The sequence below is a fragment of the Nannobrachium achirus genome (assembly GCF_963921795.1).
Source record: "Nannobrachium achirus genome assembly, chromosome: 19".
Lineage (NCBI taxonomy): Eukaryota > Metazoa > Chordata > Actinopteri > Myctophiformes > Myctophidae > Nannobrachium > Nannobrachium achirus.
In genome coordinates, this window is record NC_137826.1 from 4,613,427 (window position 1) to 4,636,008 (window position 22,582).

The 22,582-nt window shown below is 42.2% G+C and overlaps 1 protein-coding gene across 1 annotated transcript in view; it reads left to right on the forward strand.

Annotated features, from left to right (window-relative positions):
- The first annotated feature begins 1,063 nt into the window (after nt 1–1,063).
- Nucleotides 1,064–22,582, forward strand: part of rad50 (RAD50 homolog, double strand break repair protein) — an 80,919-nt gene continuing 59,400 nt past the window's right edge. The window contains exons 1-11 of the mRNA XM_080748394.1: nt 1,064–1,180; nt 3,018–3,169; nt 4,692–4,775; nt 7,130–7,281; nt 8,560–8,745; nt 10,299–10,503; nt 12,092–12,220; nt 15,972–16,137; nt 16,692–16,750; nt 17,737–17,871; nt 21,069–21,275. Of these exons, the coding sequence (XP_080604520.1) occupies nt 3,041–3,169; nt 4,692–4,775; nt 7,130–7,281; nt 8,560–8,745; nt 10,299–10,503; nt 12,092–12,220; nt 15,972–16,137; nt 16,692–16,750; nt 17,737–17,871; nt 21,069–21,275 (1,452 nt within the window). The 5' untranslated portion in view covers nt 1,064–1,180; nt 3,018–3,040. The remainder of the gene's footprint in view (nt 1,181–3,017; nt 3,170–4,691; nt 4,776–7,129; nt 7,282–8,559; nt 8,746–10,298; nt 10,504–12,091; nt 12,221–15,971; nt 16,138–16,691; nt 16,751–17,736; nt 17,872–21,068; nt 21,276–22,582) is intronic.

A 22,582-nucleotide genomic window follows, 5' to 3' on the forward strand; every position in this document is an offset into this window, starting at 1 on the left:
TCCTGCATAATGTGACATTTAGAACCAGGTGGTCACAGGACCGTTGAGGGATTTTCCACGAGCGCTTCCAAACTCCGGGACTTAGAAAAAATGATCACCTGAACCAAATTTCTTGGATAGAAAGTAGCTCCTAACATGTCTACTGTGGATTTTTCAGAAACAAACACTTTGCAGTTAGCAAGAGTAAATTCCAAGCTTTCCATAGAGCTACAATATTGGTGAGTTTGAAGTCGTTTAATACAATCAGTTAGCAAAAAACTGTTTTCATGCATCGGCTGCCTATGGGAGGTATTGCAACCCTAGATTCATCCCATTATAAAAAAATCTAGTGTTGCAATTTGCGGCTACCTCACATCACAGAGGCAAACATTGTAGGCCTACATTTGACCTCACTAGTTACTTTGCAGATTTGGATAACTAAAACATACATTGATGATAGTGTATTATATAGGTTAAGCTACACAGGTGACAGTAAAGTAGCCTACTCAAAATCACCCCTACCACTAGCCCTAGAATGTCTGTGATATTAGACTTTGTCAATATTCCATATTATAATATAGGCCTAAATAAATATGTTTATTTATGGAATATTGACAAAGTTTGTTATAGAATTTAAAAACTGTGGCATTGCTACTTAAAAAAATGATTGAAATGAGTTGGACTAGTTATTATTATTATTATTATTTTTTTATTAAATCTTTATGCAAATATCATGACATACAAGACAATACAAAACAGACAATACAGTACAGTACAACACAACACAAATACAAACACAAACGACAAGTTATCAATACATCAATACAAAACAAATCATAGCCAGGGGGAATTACTAAACGAAAATATTAAACAGTGAACACAAAAGAGTCGTTTTTTCAGCCTTCTTATTTTTTGAGTCACGATTGTTGACATTTCTGTGCAGTGACCAGTGAGAGTTGCCTTTAATGAAAGATCAGGGAAATGTACGGAGCCCTGGAAGGCACACGCGCGTGGTGGCGTACACGTTTATCAATTTGGATTTTATTGTGAAGTTTGACCAGAAGTCAGTCATATTCTTTGTGGAGCTACTTTGCTGCAGCAGTCAGTGAGAGTGAGTGAGTGTGTGTTTCTGTTTTGACAGAGAGGGTTCGGGCCGTGGGTGCGCGCCTACAACACGGAGAAAAAACTTGTCTCATAAAAGGTATTGTCGTTTCAAATAAGTGAACACGATAGTTATTTATTATGTCCCTCTTCGCAGTTAAGTTATCAACTTAATGCAGCTAGCTAAACGCAGCACTCGATCGTGGCTTATGTTTGTTTAGCTTTTGATTGATTTCCAAAATAGCTGATATGCAAGCTTACAAGGCGTCGAGGGTGACCGTATTATGAAGTTAAAACACTATTCTACGCGATGGGAAACGTCACAGAACCCCTCCTTTTGTGTAAAATCCACTTTTTGGCCAGAAAACTACAAAATTTCGACCTGACGGATATTCTTTTACTTGCTCAAGTGCGCCCCCTACAGATCTGGTCAATGGTATTTTTCTATTGACCACATCTGTAGGGGGCGCACTTGAGGCAATCAACGACTTTCCGTCTGGCGGACATAATTCATTTTCTGCCCCAAAAAGTGGATTTTACACAAAACGTGGGGTTCCAAGACGTTCCCCACCGCTGAGAATAGTACTTTATCATCTCAAAACGGCCGTTGTGTCGACGAGGAGACAAATGGTTGTATTTATTTTGCTACAGTTGAGACGTCGCACGTTTAGTTGACATTTGAGTCAAGGGGAATAACACTGCTGTTGGCAGAGAGCTCGCTAACGCTCCAGAGCTAACATGCTTTTTAGAGAACTACTATGAACCATGCGTGCGTTTTGATTGATTGGACATTTATTCATTAGAAGTTTGCATATAGGAAAAAGTACAGGACAGTCACATTAGTAGTACAGTTCACTGTTACAAGGTAACAGTGCCCCATTGAATCGGTACCCCAATGCAAATGGGGTACCGATAGTAATGATAGCGTATGCAGCCATTCATTGATTCAAACCCATAGTTATGACTTGGCGACGCGTTATTTATTGGTCTGTACTCTCTGTAGTGTAGACTGCAGACAGTTTTGTCGGCAAGCGTCACCGCCGTCATTACATTTATTCTTATCACATAGATCATATTGCATATTGCTTTTTCCCTCCTGAAATGCAAATCAGCCCATGACGTCCTTCCGGTTTATTTCTTGTTCTGCTGTAGTGTCATGTTATTGTAAACTTTATATTCACATATTTAATTTTCAGTACAGATGAACATTTCATCTGTATTGAGAATTAACTATATATTCCTCCTATATTCATGGTTAGTAGTCCTAAACCGGCCATATTGAGGACAAACACAGCCAGGTGTTCAATTTGTCTGATTGGCATAGAACCAATGTTCTATGTTAATCAAAACACCTGTGTTGGTCCTCAAAATGGCTGGTGCAGGACTACTTAATATGCAACCCATGAATATCAAAATAAAGTGTCAATTTACACTTATTGTTCCAGCTGTACTTTCATGAAACTGTACCCTTTTCTATTTTCCTTAACTCTTCAATCCTTTTCCTATTTTATTTAAAGGAGTAGTTCACATCCAAAATGACCTTATTTCTATCGATTACTCACGCCATGGAGACTTGAGGTCAATAATATTTTTTTGTTTTTTGTTGCATTCCTTAGACAAAAATGTGATTATAGTGAATTTACCTCCATTGATTCCGGATGGGGATGCATTCAGGTTGATGTCTAACTACCAGCTCTGATAGTGTGATAAACCTGAGGCAGATTCTAGACAAATGCCTTCTAAATCACAATTTCAATATTTTTCAAAAAAAATAGCAGATGTACAAGCTCGCAGCGCGGCACAAGGTGACGCTCTGTGAGCTTGTATATCTGCTATTTTTGAATTGCGAACGCTGAAACTCTAACGACACAGATGCTTTCCCGGTTTTAATGGGTCTACATATCTGTTCTCTTTGTGTCTTTCGTTCTGTTCCCCAGGTGAGCCTGTTTAATGTGCCAACATGTCAAAGATAGACAAAATGAGCATCTTGGGGATTAGGAGTTTCGGGATCGAGGACAAAGACAAACAAGTCATCACTTTCTTCAACCCTCTCACCGTGCTGGTCGGACCCAACGGAGCCGGGAAAACGGTGCCGTCTTTATTTCAGCTTTAGCTTCATCGCCAATTCCCAGGTTCTATGTTCCCCACCCACCCTCCCCACAAAAAGGTTCTATGTTCCCCAGGTTCTATGTTCCCCACCCACCCTCCCCACAAAAAGGTTCTATGTTCCCCAGGTTCTATGTTCCCCACCCACCCTCCCCACAAAAAGGTTCTATGTTCCCCAGGTTCTATGTTCCCCACCCACCCTCCACACAAAAAGGTTCTATGTTCCCCAGGTTCTATGTTCCCCACCCACCCTCCCCACAAAAAGGTTCTATGTTCCCCAGGTTCTATGTTCCCCACCCACCCTCCCCACAAAAAGGTTCTATGTTCCCCAGGTTCTATGTTCCCCACCCACCCTCCCCACAAAAAGGTTCTATGTTCCCCAGGTTCTATGTTCCCCACCCACCCTCCCCACAAAAAGGTTCTATGTTCCCCTCTCAACCAGAATAAGGATCTACTGTATGTCCCCCCATACTATATGTTCCCAACTCAAATGCAGGAAATGGTGGGACATCTGGGCACAACATGTGGGCAATCCTAATTTAGGTGCCCAGTTGCACAGGTGCCCAGATATCCCCACCCCTAAGTGCCCACTCGTCTATGTGCCCACATATCCCTATTGCCCAGATGTCCAGGTGCCGACTAGTCCAGATGCCCAGTCATAACAAAATTATGGTGTCCAGTCTGTCCAGATGTCCCTATTGCCCCCTGTCCCACTAGTATTTGTAGGTTCTCCCCATTATTGGGTATTTTGAGTTGTTAATAATTAGAAATGAATGTTTCCTGCATTCCTAGAAGAGTAGGGAACATAGAACCTTTTTTTTGTGGGGCTAAGTGGGGAACATAGAACCTGGGGAACATAGGACCTTTTTTGGGTAAGCGGGGAACATAGAACCTTTTTTGGGTGGGTAAATGGGGAACATAGAACCTGAGGAACATAGGTACGGTCCCTCTGAAACGCTACCCTGAAACGCCTTCCCTGTGCCGCTTGTCTACCCCACACACACACACAGCGAGTGGCGACCGTCGGTCTTAAGTTGCGAGACCTCTGTGGGGTCTCGACCCGCACGTTGACTGCCACGTCTCGACTCACAGATTGACAACAACCTCCCGTGGAAGGGGGAAGAGAATAGATGGAACAGACATATTTGTTGTGCAAGTGTTAATTTAACTGCTTTGGTGTTTTCTACAAACTGGGATTATCTTTGCATGATTTATTTTTGTGACGCACCCTCAACGTGAATAACAATCTAAGAACAACGTGTCACAAATCAGAGTTTTGTTTGTGGAGAGGATCAGGCTAAGTGTTTCAGGCCAGGGTAGCGTGAGCAAGCCGTGAGCGGCAGTCAACCTGCGGGTCGAGACCCCCTACGGTCGCCCCTCGCCATAAACTGGGGTCTGACCTTGAAATAAAGTTAAAGAACCTCTGGACTAAACCATTTTCTCTTGGGCAGTTGAATGTGTAACCTGCGTTGATCTCATTATGTTGCCCTTATTTCTGTATCCAGACCATCATAGAGTGCTTGAAGTATGCAACGGCGGGTGAACTTCCCCCTGGAGCCAAAGGAGGCGCTTTTGTTCACGATCCAAAGGTAAGACGAATGTGTTCCTTCGAGGGGGGAAATCATACCCTGTAATCACAGTGACTCAAAAGCACATTGTAACTATTGTCGCTGTTAACAATTATTACATTATGTATTGCAGTCTTTCATTAGCCTGGTTCCAGCCCATAGACCCGCCCACTCTCAGAGTGGACTGTTTCTCTGGTCTGGTGTTGTGTAATGAATCTGCAGTTTACCGATCCGAAATTGCGGCTCCTCCAATGAGCACAGGGGGTCTTAACGAATATCCAATCCGCACAGCAGTTGAAACGATTACACTTCAGGAAGAGCGCACACACACACCAGGCAGCAGTGGCGCACACACATACACACACACTGATTTCACCAAGCATTTCTTTGTGGAAGCAGTCACTCGCACAGATACACACACGCAATGTTTGTTGCCATTGTGTGTGCTAATGGCTAGCAATGTTGTGCGCACAGATGAAGCCACAAGTAGGCGGATCCGCTGATCCCTAGTGATTGGTTTAGGGGAAGTCACAGTCCCTCCCCCTGTAAATCGTTCAGACAGGGAACAATGTCAGACTCAAGCATCAGCTGAGTCTGAAATCAGGCTAGTCTTTCATTGCAGTTTCATTCATGGCACATATTCATATGCCATGAATGTAAGGTGTCAGAGTGAAAAGTAACAATGTAATTTAGCGGTGATGTCATTGAAGAAATTGTGTATTTTGGGGTGCCCTGAGCTCAGAAACTTTGAGAACCTCATTCCCATGAATAGGGACGCTCGGGTTAACTCTCAAATGCCTGGAACGCGCCCGAGTCGCGCTAGATTTGAACCACTTTAACCATTAGTTTATGCTTTAACTATTGAAAAATAGCAGATATACAAGTTCGCAGCGCGGCACCGAGTGCCGCGCTGCGAGCTTGTAGATCTGTTATTTTTGAAAAATCGTGAAAATGTGTGCAAGTCTTTGAATATCTTTGACCCGATCTTTGACCCGACTTCTAAATCCTTCCTCTAAATCAGCTGTTCTCAAACTTGTTCATGTCAAGGACCCCCAAAATTACATTTATTCGGCCGCAGACCCCTATCTCAAAATATGTTGTTCCAGGGACCACCCAGAAGTAAATATTTAGTTACAAATGTTTGCTTTTAAGTAGATATATTCAAAGACTTGCAAAAAAAAAAATCATGATTTTTCAAAAATAGCAGATCTACAAGCTCGCAGCGCGGCACTCGGTGCCGCGCTGTGAGCTTGTATATCTGCTATTTTTCAATAGTTAAAGCAGTCAATAACCCTAGGCCTAAATGGGTTAATTTGGTTAGTGAGATGCTATTTTCTCTGACTCCGTGTGACTGTACCATACAGATCAATTTCTGAAAATTAGAATATTTTGTCAAATTAAATATTCTTGAATCGTTCATACGTTTCTTGAAACTTTCATATATTCTAGATACATTGTACATTCAGTGAATTATTTCAAACCTTTTTTTGTTGAAACGTTGAATTTTTATGGCATACAGCTCATGAATATCAAAAGTCCTTTTTCCAAAATATTACACGAGTTCACTCAAAACAAGGATTTATAATAGAGAAATATAATAATGAAATGTCAACCTTCTGAAGTTTTTTTTTGTTTGCCCTGTACTGTTCTGTTATTGTTAGTCTTGTTTTGTTTCTTGTTTTATGTGAGGACAACGGATGAAATTTAGCTTTAAGCTAACTCCGGCTGGTTTACGCTGAGATTTTTGTATGTTTGTATTTATTGCAACATGTCAATGTGTCCATTAACTGGTACTGTCCTGTCCAAATAAATAAAGTAGCTAAAGTAAAGTAAAGAAGTCAGAGTTGCTTAACACTTATGTTGCAATGATTTTTTCTCTTCAATGTCTCGCGTTGCCATGGTTACCATAGACTTCCATGTAATTGTGCAAGTGTGTAAAAACTGCACGCCCATGCCTAGATGATGCACCACGTGTGTAGATGCTGTTCACAGCTTTCAAATTCATGATTTATCAGCCATTATGTTTTCTTCAGATGTAAACAAACATGGCTGCCATGTTTGAAAGAATGGGTTGGTATGGGGGTTAAACATGCAATTTCGCGATCGCGATCATGCCTAATACATTTCTGGAGGTCCAAAAAAAATTTTGAAAAAAAGATTTTTGAAAAAAAAAAAAATTTTTTTTTCAAAAACGGCCCAAACTCGGGAAACTCGGGGTTGGCACAGCACTAGTACCAATACAAACTCGGGAAACTCGGGGTTGGCACCATATGTGTTAAGTCCAGTGGGACATTTCCGCAGTCAGTCTATGGCATCTGCAAAGCTTTTTTTTACACAATATTCTAATTTTCTGAGATGGATCTGTACATCTGCAGGACGCCCATGAGACGGACGTGCGTGCCCAGATCAGGCTGGTGTTCACAGACGTGAGAGGAGAGAAGGTGGCCATCCAGCGATCCATGTCGGTCACCCAGACGGGCAAGAACCTCAAGTTCAAAACCCTGGAGTGCGTCATCACCAGGATCCAGTAAGTCAGGGGTGGGCGTCTTTGATGATCGAAAGGGCCACTACGTTTTCACATTCACTCCAGAGGGCCACAATGCATCTACAGTCAAAAATAGCAGATCTACGAGCTCAAAACGTGTCGCAGTGCGATGCGTTTTGAGCTTGTAGATCTGCTATTTTTGTATTTTTGAATTGGAATCCGGAATCATTTTTTTGCATTTTTTTTAATTGGAATCCTGAAAGTAACACATTTTATTTAATTTCAAATGCATTTATATGTTAACATTGTGAACTTAAATACAAATATATTGGACATAAAAAAGACTAGTGCTATGTCATTAAGCTACTAATATAGACTGAAGTAATTAAAGCCAGTCATGTTTGCATGGTTGGACATGGAATTGTAACAGCTACAATATCAGTATTCCAATATTAACCTGTGGGCTGCATTAAGTGAAGGTGGGGGCCGCAAGTTGCCCATGTATGCAGTAAGTGGACTGCTATTCACTGCAGTAGGGATGGGACAATGTGAACATTTCATGTCATAATTGTTGTGACCCAAAAAATTGATTTACGATAATATCACGATCAAAATATCCCCAACGTCCATTATCCTGGGGTGGAATATTTGCCAAAGAAATAGCAGATCTACAAGCTCACAAAGCGTCGCAAGGCGGCACGTTGTGAGCTTTGGCAAAGAGATTTAGTACAGAGTGAAAAACAGACTGTATCAAGTATGTTATTTCCAAGTCTGTTTGACCAATTCCTAAGGGTTTAAATCAGGTTTGTCAAAATCATTTCGGAGTGCGGGCCACATTGGACGAAAGGTGACTTGGTGAGGGCCGCGTCCAATTGCGGACCCGCATGAGTGTTCTTTACAGAGCTGTAATTGGCTTTGTCTCAGTCACTGCTATAACTACAATATATGACTTTAGTTTATTGTTTATTATTTAGAAGAACAAGTACTTTAATTATTGACTTAAATTATTGAAAGTACAGTTATAGGCTACAATAAATTTCATTTGGTATGAAGCCCCAATAATCCATTTGAAAATAAAATAATTCAATTTCAAATAGCCGCTAACTACACGTTTTCAAATGGATAACCTTTTTTATGCAGGCCTGAGTGCTACCACCAATCAAACTCAGTCTTTTTATTGAAGTGATGAACAATAATAATTCAGAAAATATCATCACAATAATATAATTGTAATGCTTCAAAAAGAAAAAGTTGTATTCTCAAAGTTGCCAAAACCCTCAGAGCGAAATCAAGCCACCATCTCGTCTTGTTTCCCCTCAGGGACGGTAAGAAGGTGAACCTGTCGTCCAAGTGTGCGGAGCTGGACAGAGAGATGATTGCGGGGCTGGGCGTGTCCAAGGCGGTGCTCAACCACGTCATATTCTGTCACCAGGAGGAGTCCAACTGGCCGCTCAGCGAGGGCAAACCGCTCAAAGAAAAGTTTGACTCCATCTTCGCTGCCACAAAGTAAAGCCAACCGTACTTTTGTTGCTGTTGCATTATCGCATTAATTTTCTGTAATTAACTCTTTGACCGCTTATGAGTTTGGCGTGTTATATAAGTTTGTCCTTCATGCTAATGACGAGTATGACGCGTTGTCAATATGCTTTAATCGCTAAAAACAATTAAAGTATGATCGCCGATCCGCCATTATTTTTTCTCTAAAGAGCCAGTGCGGCTCTATAGAGAAAAGATTATGGCAGATCGGCAGACCCACTGAAACCGGATACGGGTGTTCTTGGACCGGAAATGGGGCGGGACAACAACCCTATCCTGTCTCCAAACGCATTCGCTTCCTTGTTACACAACATCAACGTGCATGCAGACACGATCGCTATGGACTATGGAGGGCTGTTGTGTTTCGTTGCTTACCATGGCATGATGATCGTAGAGAGAACGCGATCCGTGAACCATCGTGAATGATGTGCACGCACGTGCCCACGCTAACCCATTTAGGCCTAGAATTATTGAATGCTTTAATCAGTGAAAAATAGCAGATATACAAGCTCGCAGCGCGGAAACGAGTGCCACGCTGTGAGCTTGTAGATCTGCTATTTTTGAAAAAGACGTGAAAATGTGTGCAAATCTTTGAATATATATGTATTTTCAAAGCGAACGTTTGTAACTCAAATTTTGCTTCTGGGTGTCCGTGGCCAAATAAATATAATTTTGGGGGTCCTTCACATGAAAAGGTTTGAGCACCACTGACATAGTAGTCTCTCAAAAACAGACTAACTGAGCTCCAGTTAAGTGAAAAGGACCTTTTCTTTGACGATGGCTGGCCATATCGCTGACATAGAAACATAGGTTTTTCAAAAAAACCTTAAGAAGGATTCAAAAGACACTTACAGAAATCGGGTCAAAATTCGAATTTTCACGATTTAAAAAAAATAGCAGATCTACAAGCTCGCAGCGCGGCACTCGGTGCCGCGCTGTGAGCTTGTATATCTGCTATTTTTTCAATAGTTAAAGCATAAAACAATGGGGTTAACTCATTGAGTGCCAATCCCGAACTAGTTCGGCTTTATTATCGCATCCCACAGTGCCGATCCCGAACTAGTTCGGCTTTTTAATAAAAATAAAAAAAGAAGAAAAAAAATTCAATTATTATTTTCTTTTTTCAAAAAATTTTTTTTTGTCCTCTGCTTACAGAGGACGATATTTGCCGATATTTGCTGATATTTACCATCCACTCCAATGCAATCCAGGATCTTTAGAGCTCATTTTCTCTGTTTCTTCTCCCATGCATTAGGTGTGCAAGGTTTAATCATGGCTAAGTTGACGAAAATCTAAATCTAAAATGCTTGGTAGCCAATAGCTAACTTCAAGCTAACTTCATCCTCTTCCTGTACATGCTCAAAGGAAAGTGTTCTGGCAAGTCATGGCTCCAGGGCTTGGGCATGCATTACCAGCATATCTCCATTATTCTCTGGTCACTGGGCGCCCTCTAGTGGTGATAGGCTGGCATTAAATGAGTTAAAGTCCCAGCCCTAATGATGATAATGTTGAACATCTTCCAGGTACATCAAGGTGCTGGAGACCATGCGTAAGCTGCGCCTCAAGCAGGGCCAGACGGTCAAAGAGTGTCAGATCGAGCTGGTCTACCTGAAGAAGAACAAGGAGAAGGCCCAGCAGATCAGAGACCAGCTGGCCTCCAAGGAGACGGAGCTGGTCGTGTCCCGGGAGAAAGTCCAGCAGATAGACGACCAGATAGAGCCACTGGAGGTGTGTGTGTGTATGTGTGTGTGTTCGTGTGTGTGTGTGTGTTGGAGTGCCTAAAAAAGAGGCAAAAAGGCTGGCAAAGTATTGTTCCGTCTCCGCTATAATCGGCAGCCGCCACATATGGCGGAGACGCTGTTACTTATACCCGTAGAGTACCAAGTGCCTTGCTATTGTATCATGAAGACATAATGCCATGATTTTGTAAATGTTACTCTACTGCACCTATACTATTTGTGTCCTTGTATGCATCTCCTTTGTGTGGACATAAATAAATGGTTAAAATGTGTGTGTGTGTGTGTGTGTGTGTGTGTGTGTGTGTGTGTGTGTGTGTGTGTGTGTGTGTGTGTGTGTATGTGTATGTGTATGTGTATGTGTATGTGTGTGTGTGTGTGTGTGTGTGTGGCCTGTTTTTTACTGTCCTGATTTCTGAGTATGCTAGACCAGGGTTTCCCAAATGTTTTTGTCTCAGGGCACCCAATAAATATTCTTTTAATCCGAGGCACCCCTACATTAGAATTTTCACTCCCAGCACCTTATATTTATAGCATATTGTCATTGTCAGGTGGAAACCTGGTATGTCCAAAACTGTTCGTTTTGTATTTATCATCTATAAAATGTATTAACCCATTTAGGCCTAACCTGTAGAATAGGGCTAAATCAGAAATTAGCCTACAAAACAAATATGTTGCTACATACTGTATGTACTGTAAGCCCCTCCCAAACAGCAAAATGTGTTCCCGGCCTGAATGGGCTAAACTAGTGAAAACAGCCGATCTACAAGCACACATCGCGAGGCGTTGTGTGCTTGCAGATCGGCTGTTTTCACTAGTTTTGTGCGACAGTCTTGTATGATGAAGCAGGGCTTTGCTTTACCAAAAGACGTACACATTTGAAAGTTGGAGATACGAGGTTTCTGCCCGACAGTGACGATATTTTAGTGATTATGTTGCGAGGAAAATGTTGAGATAATAGCCATTTTGGTTAGAACTGTCTGAAAATAACTTTGTACTTCAAGTTTAAAATGATACTAAATATTTTTTCAAGTGTCCAAATAGATTACAAATATTTTCAAATGATCTCGTGGCACCCCTGGACTGCCGTCGCGGCACCCCGGGGTGCCCCGTCACCCACTTTGAAAACCCCTGTGCTAGACCACTGGTCCCCAACACTGGGCCGGGACCCATTTGTGGGTCGTGGACAAAGTTTTATGCGTCCCTTAATTTTTGGTTTCCTACATTGAGTTTTTAATTATTTTTTATTTCAAAAAAACATTTCCCTAAAAGCTAAAATATTCATGAATAAAATAACTGAAAAAAGATTTTTGGAAGTCATTTCAATAATAAATTAATGAAAAATCGAAGAAATTCCATGAATTAGAAAACAAATGTTTAATAAGTAGTGAAAATGGCCGATCTACAAGCTCACAACGCGTCACTTGCTGAGCTGTTTTCACTACTTTGGGTCCCGGTCCAAAGCTAAAAAGTTGGGGAAACACTGTCCTATGTTGTGACCAATATTTCGTAAAAAAAAAGGTCCACCATTAAAAAGAATCTTGCGTGTCCCGCCATTAACTCCATACTTGACGTTGCAGAGGCGAATGGACGAGATCGAGCGGGACCTGGGCAAGGTGATAAAACTGGACAACGACATCAAGGCTCTAGACAGCAGAAAGAAACAGATGGAGCAGGACAACAGAGAGCTGGAGGAGACAATGGAACAGGTACGGACACAGAAGACAACATTCTGTGAACACATTAGGCCTAGAATTATCTAATGCTTTAACTATTGAAAAATAGCAGATATACTGTACAAGCTCACAGGTGCCGCGCTGCGAGCCACTTTACACAGGAACCTTTTATCTTAAAGATCTGTGGTGTCTTTCCATTTGCTTTCCATTAATAGATGGGGCAAGTCACCATACTCTGAATTTAGTAGTGTCACGGAGGGACTTTTACCGTGACCGTGACCGTAAACGGGATTTCCCCGTCTGCGTGCGGGGAAACCGTGAGACTCGATCGGTGAGAGAAAAAAAAATCCATGCTTGTGTTTTCGGTGGAGAAGTCTTGTTGTAAACAGTCTGCCTTCCCTTCACTACCAAAAGAATCGCCCGTTTCAGCTTGACTCGTTATCATTCTGAACCAATTAAAGTTACATTGTGTGATTAAACGTGAGCAAGTCACTTTTGCGGCGGCGAATGGAGACTTCTGCCTCGCGAGACCTGCCGCCTTTTAACGTTACATGCGCCCAGCATCTCGCGAGAATTGCGGCAGATTTGTTTTAATTAAATACAAATTAATTCGAAGCTTAATTTTTTAGTATCGAATATTCTTTTATGGTTAACATTCGAACGAATATTCGAATATAGAATATTCTTTCACAGCTCTATCTTGTGCCCACACATCGCGGGCTCTCCGTCTGTTGTCAGTCCCACAAGTTTATGCCAAGGCAGTCCTATTTCATTTACACATCTGGATACCTCTTCATTACAGGTCTTTTCCTGTAGTTGTGCCATGCATCGGACTAATCCCCAAAACTCTTCTGTGAATGGCTTTAGTTCACTCCACGGATGAAAATTGACGACTAGGCAATCATCATCAACTTTATTTGAGTAGACTTCAAGGTCCAATAAAAACATAGAAACACATAAAAAACACTAAAATACATACAAAAGCCGGTACATAAAACAACAACAGCTACAACAAGAGACACTCATACCAGTGTTTCCAGAACAGAGACTGATACCGTGTAGCACTTAGGCAGGGGTTAGCCAGCAGTTTGATAATAGTTTTGAGACTCATCCAAACGACTCATAAATCTGTACATCAAGTTTCTCATAAGTGCGTGAAAAGTATTAATGCCCATGTTACAGAATAACTCACTTGCACTACTCCACCTTGGTTTTCTCATTAAAATCCTCATACAGTCATTATATGCAACCTGAAGTTTATGAATGCTTGCCTTCCTGAACTTGACCCACAGGGGGGCAGTATACAGAGGTGTGCAGTATGCGCTAAATAGGTTTGCCTTCACTTCATTAGAACATGAGTGAAATTTCCTACATAGCATATTAGCACAACAATGTCAGTTGTGTCAGTGCTCTCATCCACAGAATGCAATGAAATCCTTTCCCTTTCACACACGCTTTTGTTTTAGATTGGTGGAAATACTGGTTTACCCATTCAGCAACGTTGTTTCTGGTCAGGCTCGAATGTAAAAATAGTTGCCTTTTTTTCTTGGCCCCACAGCGTCACAAACTTTCATCGTGCAGTGTTTGACAAACGCTCCCTCTGTAAAGGGCCGGGCTGATTTTGCAACCTCTTCTGCCACAATAAAACTGGCCTTGACAGCAGCCTCGCTTTGTGATTTGGCTTTTGTGAACGTAGCCTGCTGGGACTTTAAGACTTCTTTTTAACTCTTCTACCTTCTGTAGCTTTTGTTCCGTGTCCATATTCTTGTATTTGTCTGTGTGTTTCTGCGACATTACATAGTGCCCTCTTAGGTTATATTCTTTCAGGTGTCAGACCGCCATTCCGAAACACCTCCATTCCGAAACAGGGTTAGGGTTAGGGTTAGGGGTAGGGGTAAGGTTAGGGGTAGGGTTAGGGTTAGTTAGGGTTAGGGTTAGTGTAAGGGTTAGGGTTAGGGTTAGGGTAAGGGTTAGGGTTAGAAGTCAATGTTCGGAATGGCGGTGTTTCGGAATGGCGGGGTGTAACCATTCTTTCATTACGGTTATGTTTTAAATATAAAAAAATAGCAGATATACAAGCTCACAGCGCGGCACCGAGTGCCGCGCTGCGAGCTTGTAGATCTGCTATTTTTGAAAAATCGTGAAAATTAGAATTTTGACCCGATTCTATAAGTGTCTTTTGAATCCTTCTAAGATTTTTGGAAAAAAAACCTATGTTTCTATGTCAGCAATCTGGCCAGCCATCGTCAAAGAAAAGGTCCTTTTCACTTGACTGGAGCTCAGTTAGTCTGTTCTTGAAAGACTACTAGTGTCAGTGGTTCTCAAACCTTTTCATGTGAAGGACCCCCCAAAATGATATGTATTTGGCCACGGACCCCCATTTCAAAATATCTAGTTCCAGGGACCACCCAGAAGCAAAATTTGAGTTACAAACGTTCGCTTTGAAAATACACATATTCAAAGATTTGCACACATTTTCACGACTTTTTCAAAAATAGCAGATCTACAAGCTCGCAGCGCGGCACTCGGTGCCGCGCTGTGAGCTTGTATATCTGCTATTTTTCAATAGTTAAAGCAGTCAATAATTCTAGGCCTAAATGGGTTAAGCATTATTCTCCGTCACTCTCCATCTATCTGTCCCTCCCACTTTTCATAGTGCCCTCTTAGGTTGTATTCTTTCATTACGGCCACACTGTCTCCACACAGAAGACACACCCTTTACCTCCGTGAACATGTACTCTGCCTCCCACCTGGCTCGCAAACCCCCCTGTTTTCGGAGTCCACCTTTCGTTTAGCCATTTTTGGGGAGAGGGGTAGTTGACCACAGGCGATTAAGCTCCCACTGCTGATGAATAGTGAAGACACAGGCTTTTTGTGTTATCCTTTTAGCTTTAATGTCTTACTGCACCACGTGCTGTTTACATTTCCGACAAAGTATTCAATCAATCAATCAATCATAGGGATGGGACGATACGCAATATTATCGTTTATCGTGATAAAAATCCGGCACCACTTAAATCCTCTATTGGTGTCCCAATTTGGCTGGGAGCCAGTCATTGGATTTTTATTCATTTTCATTTTTTCATTTCATTTGAAAGCTGGGGATCATAGCTACAAAATGATATATTGGTTGTGGAGATTGACCCAACAGTTTTGAAGATATGGCTTATAGAATGATGCCATGCTGAAATACTACTTTTGAGATATTCAAGTTCTAAATAAATTTCTAACCTGCAAATGACCTGACGATCTCTCACATTAATTAAAAAAAGTCTTATTTACATGCAGAGTTAAGCTCTGGCGTTTAAGTGAAATGTAGCCTGAAATTTATGAAATGCTTTAGTGGCTTTATCACATTTTAGTGAGAAAAAAAAAAAAAAGGTATTTTCAGTCCCTGTCTAAAGCTGTACTTTCCGAGATGACTGGCTCTCAGTGAGATTGGACGGTAAAAGATACTTATAATATACATATTTTACAGTCTTTTTTTCACTCTCTATCAAATGTCTTTGCCAAAAAAATAGCCAATCTACAAGCTCACAACGCGTTGCAACGCGACGCGTTGTGAGCTTGTAGACCGGCTATTTTTTGGCATATGTTCCGCCCCAGGATAATGGATTTTGATGACCGCGATAATATCGTAAATCGCGATTTCTTTTGTCACAATAATCGTAATATGAAATGTTCATATATCGTCCCATCCCTAATCAACCAATCAAACCCCCCTCCCCTCCCCTCCCATACCCATGCCTAGCCAGTAACATATGTGTTGTTGTGTGTCTGGCAGGTGTTCCAGGGTTCAGACGAGCAGCTGCAGGACATGTACCAGAACCACCAGAAGACCGTGAGGGAGAAGGAGAGGAAGCTGACAGACAGTCAGAAGGAGGTGGAGAGAGCCACCCGCGAATGCCAGAGACTCACCAGAGTCAGGTCTGACCTCCTGGAGGAAAAAGGTACTTATTTTAAGACCTAAATCATGTCAAAATCCTCAAAAGATGCAATGCAAGATCATGATCACAGTTATGCTACACACAAGCGTTCAGTTATGGATATACGGTAGGTGACGTGTTTTCCATATGAAGTGATTGCCAGTAATGGCTGAAACTGCGCGGAAGGTCCCGAGACGATCTCCCTCGCTGATTTATCATCATCACGGATCCACGAGCACAAAATAGTAATCCCATAACATTGAGGCAGACGGGGAATCTCATCTTTAATGTCCATTATCTCAAAACAACACTTTCAAAGCGAGGATGGAGGCAGATGCTCGCTTATATAACACATGTTGAAAAGCACCGATCCGATCCGCCATTACACCGCGTAAACAATGATCGATTCCGGTGAAGGACGTGATGACGTCAGACCGGAAGTGTTTAAGCTATGGACTTCTGGCCTTCAAAATAAGACAACGCTAGTGAATGCAGCCTGAGGGAGGCATCGTGGACATTTTAATCCGTTAATTTCTGGTGCACAAAATGGGTTAACAGTGGCTATTGTGTTTCTCTAGGTGGTCTACAGTTGGAGGCGGACCGTCACACTCAGAACATCAAAAGTCGTGACTCTCAGGTCAGTGTGTACAATAAGGAAGGCTCTGTGATCAGCCTGCCAACACTAGATAAGTCATTCTCACTTCTCAGTACCAGCTCTGATTGTTAGTCATCCATTGACCAGTCAGCCAATACAACTCTTCTGCTAGAAACAACAGAAAAGTACAATTCAGCACTAGACGTCAGTGTTGTTATTTTTCAACCATTATTTGTAACCATCCCACATTTTAAGCTTTTAACTTTTTTAAGATTTTAAGTTATAATCTTACAGGTCTTTTCAGCGTGCGACATCGTCATACAACAGAGCATAAATTAACCCATTTAGGCCTGAACACAATATGACGCAATATTGTATGTTTTAAATATAAAAAAATAGCAGATAAACAAGCTCACAGCGCGGCACCGAGTGCCGCGCTGCGAGCTTGTAGATCTGCTATTTTTGAAAAATCGTGAAAATTAGAATGTTGACCCGATTCTATAAGTGTCTTTTGAATCCTTCTAAGATTTTTGGAAAAAAACCTATGTTTCTATGTCAGCAATCTGGCCAGCCATCGTCAAAGAAAAGGTCCTTTACACTTGACTGGAGCTCAGTTAGTCTGTTCTTGAGAGACTACTATGTCAGTGGTTCTCATACTTTTTCATGTGAAGGACCCCCAAAATGATATGTATTTGGCCACGGACCCCCATTTCAAAATATCTAGTTCCAGGGACCACCCGGAAGCAAAATTTGAGTTACAAACGTTCGCTTTGAAAATACACATATTCAAAGATTTGCACACATTTTCACGACTTTTTTTCAAAAATAGCAGATCTACAAGCTCGCAGCGCGGCACTCGGTGCCGCGCTGCGAGCTTGTATATCTGCTATTTTTCAACAGTTAAAGCAGTCAATAATCCTAGGCCTAAATGGGTTAAACATTATTCTCCGTCACTCTCCATCTCTCTGTCCCTCCCGCCGCTCACTCTCATCGTCTCTCTCTCATTCCTCTATAACTGTGTCCCTCAGGTGCGCTCTCTGGCGTCCCACCTCGATTTGGACGGCTATGACCGGACGCCGTTCACAGAGCAGCAGCTGCAGAGCTTCCATCGCCACGTGACCGACAGACTGGAGCAAGAGCAAGAGACGGCCAAGCAAGTTGTGGTAAGAGGAGGTTTGCACGTGATCTGTGTGTGAGGATGTTGGCTATAGGCTAAACGATGCGTAGTAATGTTGTAGAGGAGAATCTCATTTTTACAATACTTTCCACCCACTTGCAGACCTGCATATTGTTTGCTGTAGGGTGGTGTATTGGTAAGAATGTGGTGATACTAGAATATGAGTGCCTCTCATTTTCAATACAAAGGCTAAGCTATATAAGCTCTCCATCATCAGCAATAGTAGTCAGTGGTGCGTGTTCCCCACACTCCCAAGCCCCCACCGTTGCGCTTAGGTTCACCGGGAAAAACTCGGTCGCGAGAGGCGACATGGGTTCTGAAGGCAAAGGTGGAGTCAGTGACGTAGCGGCGGCTCCGGCAGAGAAGTATAGGTTCCACTTGCGCAAAGGCACGTCGCATCCGGATACGTCAGGGACGTTTACTTGAGAGACACGGAAGAAGGAGAGACTGTAAAGGATAAGTGATTGTCGTCTCAGGAAGAAGGACAGACCTTTCAGGAAGAATGATATGTGACGTAGCACCGTTCGCGGCTGAGGCAGAAAAGCGGGGCAAAGAAGGTAAAAGAATGCATAAAGAGACAATAAATAGCGACGGTCCAAAAGCGAGAGGTATGATTGTGCTGTTGGTTAAATGGTTTTGGGAATTGGGCCGTGGGTCTGTGCTAACATAGCTGCAGTGTAGCAGCGGGATACAGTACACGGGGCGTGATTAACTTCTCAGGGAGTGGCTAACTTCTAAATTGTATATAAGGATGATACAGATCACTCAATACACAGTATTTACAATTCGGGCTTTTAACAGACTTACACGTGCAAGATCAGAGTAAATGACAATATATTATTGATACTGTAATCAAGGCAATATATCGCAATTAAAAATAAAACAAATAAGTCATTTTAGGGCAACTATTAACACCCAGCACGCCAAACTCGTTCAGTAACGAGATACGGCCTCTAGATGTCACCCTGCCAAAAGGAGTTGTCTCGTCCCTGAACGAGACAACGAAGGGTTAACTGTACGTGCAGCTGCCTGCCCTCTGAATGACCCGAGTCCATACGTCACCCCGTAGCAGAGAGAGAGAGAGAGAGAGAGAGAAAATGGCACAAGCTGGTTGCATTGATTTCCATTCTACTCTGAAACATAAAAAGGGCTTTATCTATGAATGAAAGAAAAGAACGCCAGGGAAGCAGAGATCTGATTGTTTTCACGGCGACACTTTACCGAGATGGCCGGCCGCGTTTTGGATTTTAGTTTCGCGAGCGTTTGTAAACAAATGGATTTTCATCCTCAATCGTCAGCGGACACCCACGTGCACACGCACGAAGCTTCCGAGGCTCTTCAAAATAAAGCGTGAGTGAACGGCGGCAGCAGCAACAGCTAGAAATGTTATAAACCTGAGCAGCCCATGTGTTAAAGAAAACACCAACAATGTTTAAAACCTGAGTTCTGCTGAATGTATCAGTCCCTGTAACATCCAACATAATAGCTCTACTTTCTGTGCAATCGGAGGCAGTATCAGTTTATTTTTGATAGCCTACACCAGGGTTCCCAAATTAGTTTCCCCCAAGGGCCGAATTATGTCTAGGGTACCAAGCCGAGGGCCACAACATAGCAGGGGGCGACGGTGGCATTCCCACAACTCCAGCGACAGTTTAGATATCGTTGTTGTCTGGTGAAAATGTTGTATGTCCAAAACCGTTCGTTTTGCATTTATCATTTTAAACATAATTTAAACTAGTGAAAACAGCCGGTCAACGGCCTTGTATGATGAAGCAGGGCTTTACTTTGCGAAAGAACATACAAATTTGGAGATACAAGGTTTCCACCCGACAACGACGATATACTAGTGTTGTTGCTGCTATTATACCACCATTATTACTGGGGTTGGTGGGGGCCAGACAGTAGCACCCCGCGGGCCGCAAATGGCCCGCCGACCGCCTATTGGGGAACCCTGACCTACACTGTATTTAACCCATTTAGGCCTAGAATTAGAAGGATTCAAAAGACACTTATAGAAACGGGTCAAAATTCTAATGTTCACGACTTTTCAAAAATAGCAGATCTACGAGCTCGCAGCGCGGCACTCGGTGCCGCGCTGTGAGCTTGTATATCTGCTATTTTTCAATAGTTAAAGCATAAAATAATGATACACAAAATGTGTACCCGTTCTAAATGGGTTAAAAATGCAAAGTTGGCTTGGACGGCTGGCGTAGCAGTCCGGGCACCTAGTCTCAATGTAGCCTGACAGCGCGCCGCGGGTTCGAGTCCCGATCACGACAGCCTTTGCTGCGTGTCACTCCCCATCGCTCTCTATGCCCCATTCCTTTCCACCCACAGTACTGTCAATAAAGGCATTAACCCATTTAGACCTGGAATTATTCTATACTTTAGCTATTGAAAAATAGCTGATATACAAGCTCACAGCGCGGCACTGCGAGCTTGTAGATGTGCTATTTTTGAAAAATCATAAACATTTTTGCAAATATTTGAATATACTATATATTTTCAAAAGCAAACTTTTGTAACTCAAATCTCTGCTTCTGTGGGGTCCCCGGAACGACATATTTTGAGATGGGGGGGGGGGTCCGCGGCCAAATAATTCATGTAATTTTGCGCGTCCTTGCACAAATGTTAATGATTTTTTCAAAAATAGCAGATCTACATAATCTAATAACAGGGTTCCCACGGTCATGAAATTCCTGGAAATATTTTGAAATTAGAAAAATATTTTTCCAGTACTGAAAAAGTTTTGGAATTTATCAAGGGTCCTGGAAGGTCCTGGAAAAAAATAGCTATGCATTGTCTTTGGTTATTGATTTTGTTAATACCTCTGAAATGACAAATTAAACATTTGTCAAATATGAAAGGCAGAAATTGTGAAAATATTTGCTAATTTCACAACCATGATTATTTCAGGGGTCACAGCCTGAAAAGGTTGAGAACCACTGGCATACACACTACCTGTCTTTGGGCATTGCGCATAGGAGTAAGCGACCTGTTATTGAGCTGAATTATTCTTATATAGTCCTGGAAATTGGGTTAAATATTCTGGAAAAGTTTTGGAAATTAATTGGTAAAAATGTGTGGGAACCCTGTAATAATGTGTTCCCGCTCCCGGTCTAAACGGTTTCATAATTTTTGGGGGAGAATGTGGCTAAATGAACCGTCTCGCCCCCTGTTCAGACGGACCTGCAGGACAAGGAGCAGCAGAAGCAGCAGTGCGTGGACGAGCTGAGGGACAAGAAGACGGGCCTGGAGAGGGAGGTGGAGCTGAAGAGAGAGCTGCAGGGCAAGAAGCAGCAGGAGCTGAGGAACCTGAAGGCGGAGCTACAGCGGCTGGAGGGATCCTCCAGCAGGCTGCAGCAGCTGGACGACGAGCTGGCCAAGGCGGTAAGGCTCACGCTGGGGAGACGGGACCATAATTATCGTTGTTGTCGCGTGGAATTAGGGGTGGGCGATATGGTGATAATTATCGTTGAGGCGATACAATGTCTCCACGATATGCCTTTTCAGAGGTATCGTATGTATCGTGATACAATTGAGGGAGCCTTGTAAAAAAAATCCTGTTCAATAGTTCAGTTAATACAGAGATTCATTGCCGAATTCAATTTAAACCTGCATTTTGGTCTAAATCAGTATAGTTCTCAAACTTTAAAATGTCAAGGTCTCCACTTAACTCTGACAGTATACAAATTAAATTACGGGTCCATTTGGTTTCATTTGTATACTGTCAGAGTTACATACTTGTAAAGTTCAATTTAGACCTCCCAAAAGGAACCCAGAGAGTCTAGTTTTTGTCAAGTAACTTGAAAATTAACCATAAAAACCAACATGAAAAAGAATCGTGATAAAAGAGCAGCCGATCTACAAGCACACAACGTTGTGAGCTTGTAGATCGGCTATTTTTTGGCAAAGAGATTTGGTAGCGAGTGGAAAGAAATGACTGTAGTATCAAGTATGTTATTTCCAGGTCCGTTTGACCATTTATAGAGAATTTAAATGGTAGTGGATATGCAGCTCGGCAAATAAAAGGTGAATTGATCCCGACGCATAACGGAGGATAATTTCACGATAAATTTAAATCACCATGATATGATTATTGTGAGTGTTTTTATCACGATAAACGATAATAATGATTATTGTCCCATCCCTAGCTCACACTGTACATAAACACACACAGGGCCGTCATTTGGCAATTGCCACCCCCTAGTGTTCACATAATACCTTAAATTGAGTTATTTTCTGCATATTGTCATCAACTGTGAATTGTATTGGCAGATTGATCTGATTTCGTCAGGGACTGCCCACCGAAGATTCATTAGTCCAAAATGTAGTTAGGGTTACTGAGGTTAGGGTTAGAGACTTAGAGTTAGGCATATTATTCTTAACAATTTCGGACTAATGAACCTTCGGACCAATGCCATGGCACCATTTTGTCGCGATTGATGCCTGTCCATCTACGTGTGACCAGTGTTATAATTCTAGCCTAATAAGCCATTTATTGTTATGCAACCATTCATTTATTAACCCACTTCAACGTGGCATCCATATTTTGGGAATGTCATTACAGGTGAACATTTTTACATTTTCTCTATTTTAGCTATATAACCCATTTAGGCCTAGGATTATTGAATGCTATAACCAGTGAAAAATAGCAGATCTACAAGCTCACCGCGCTGTGCCGCGCTGCGTGCTTG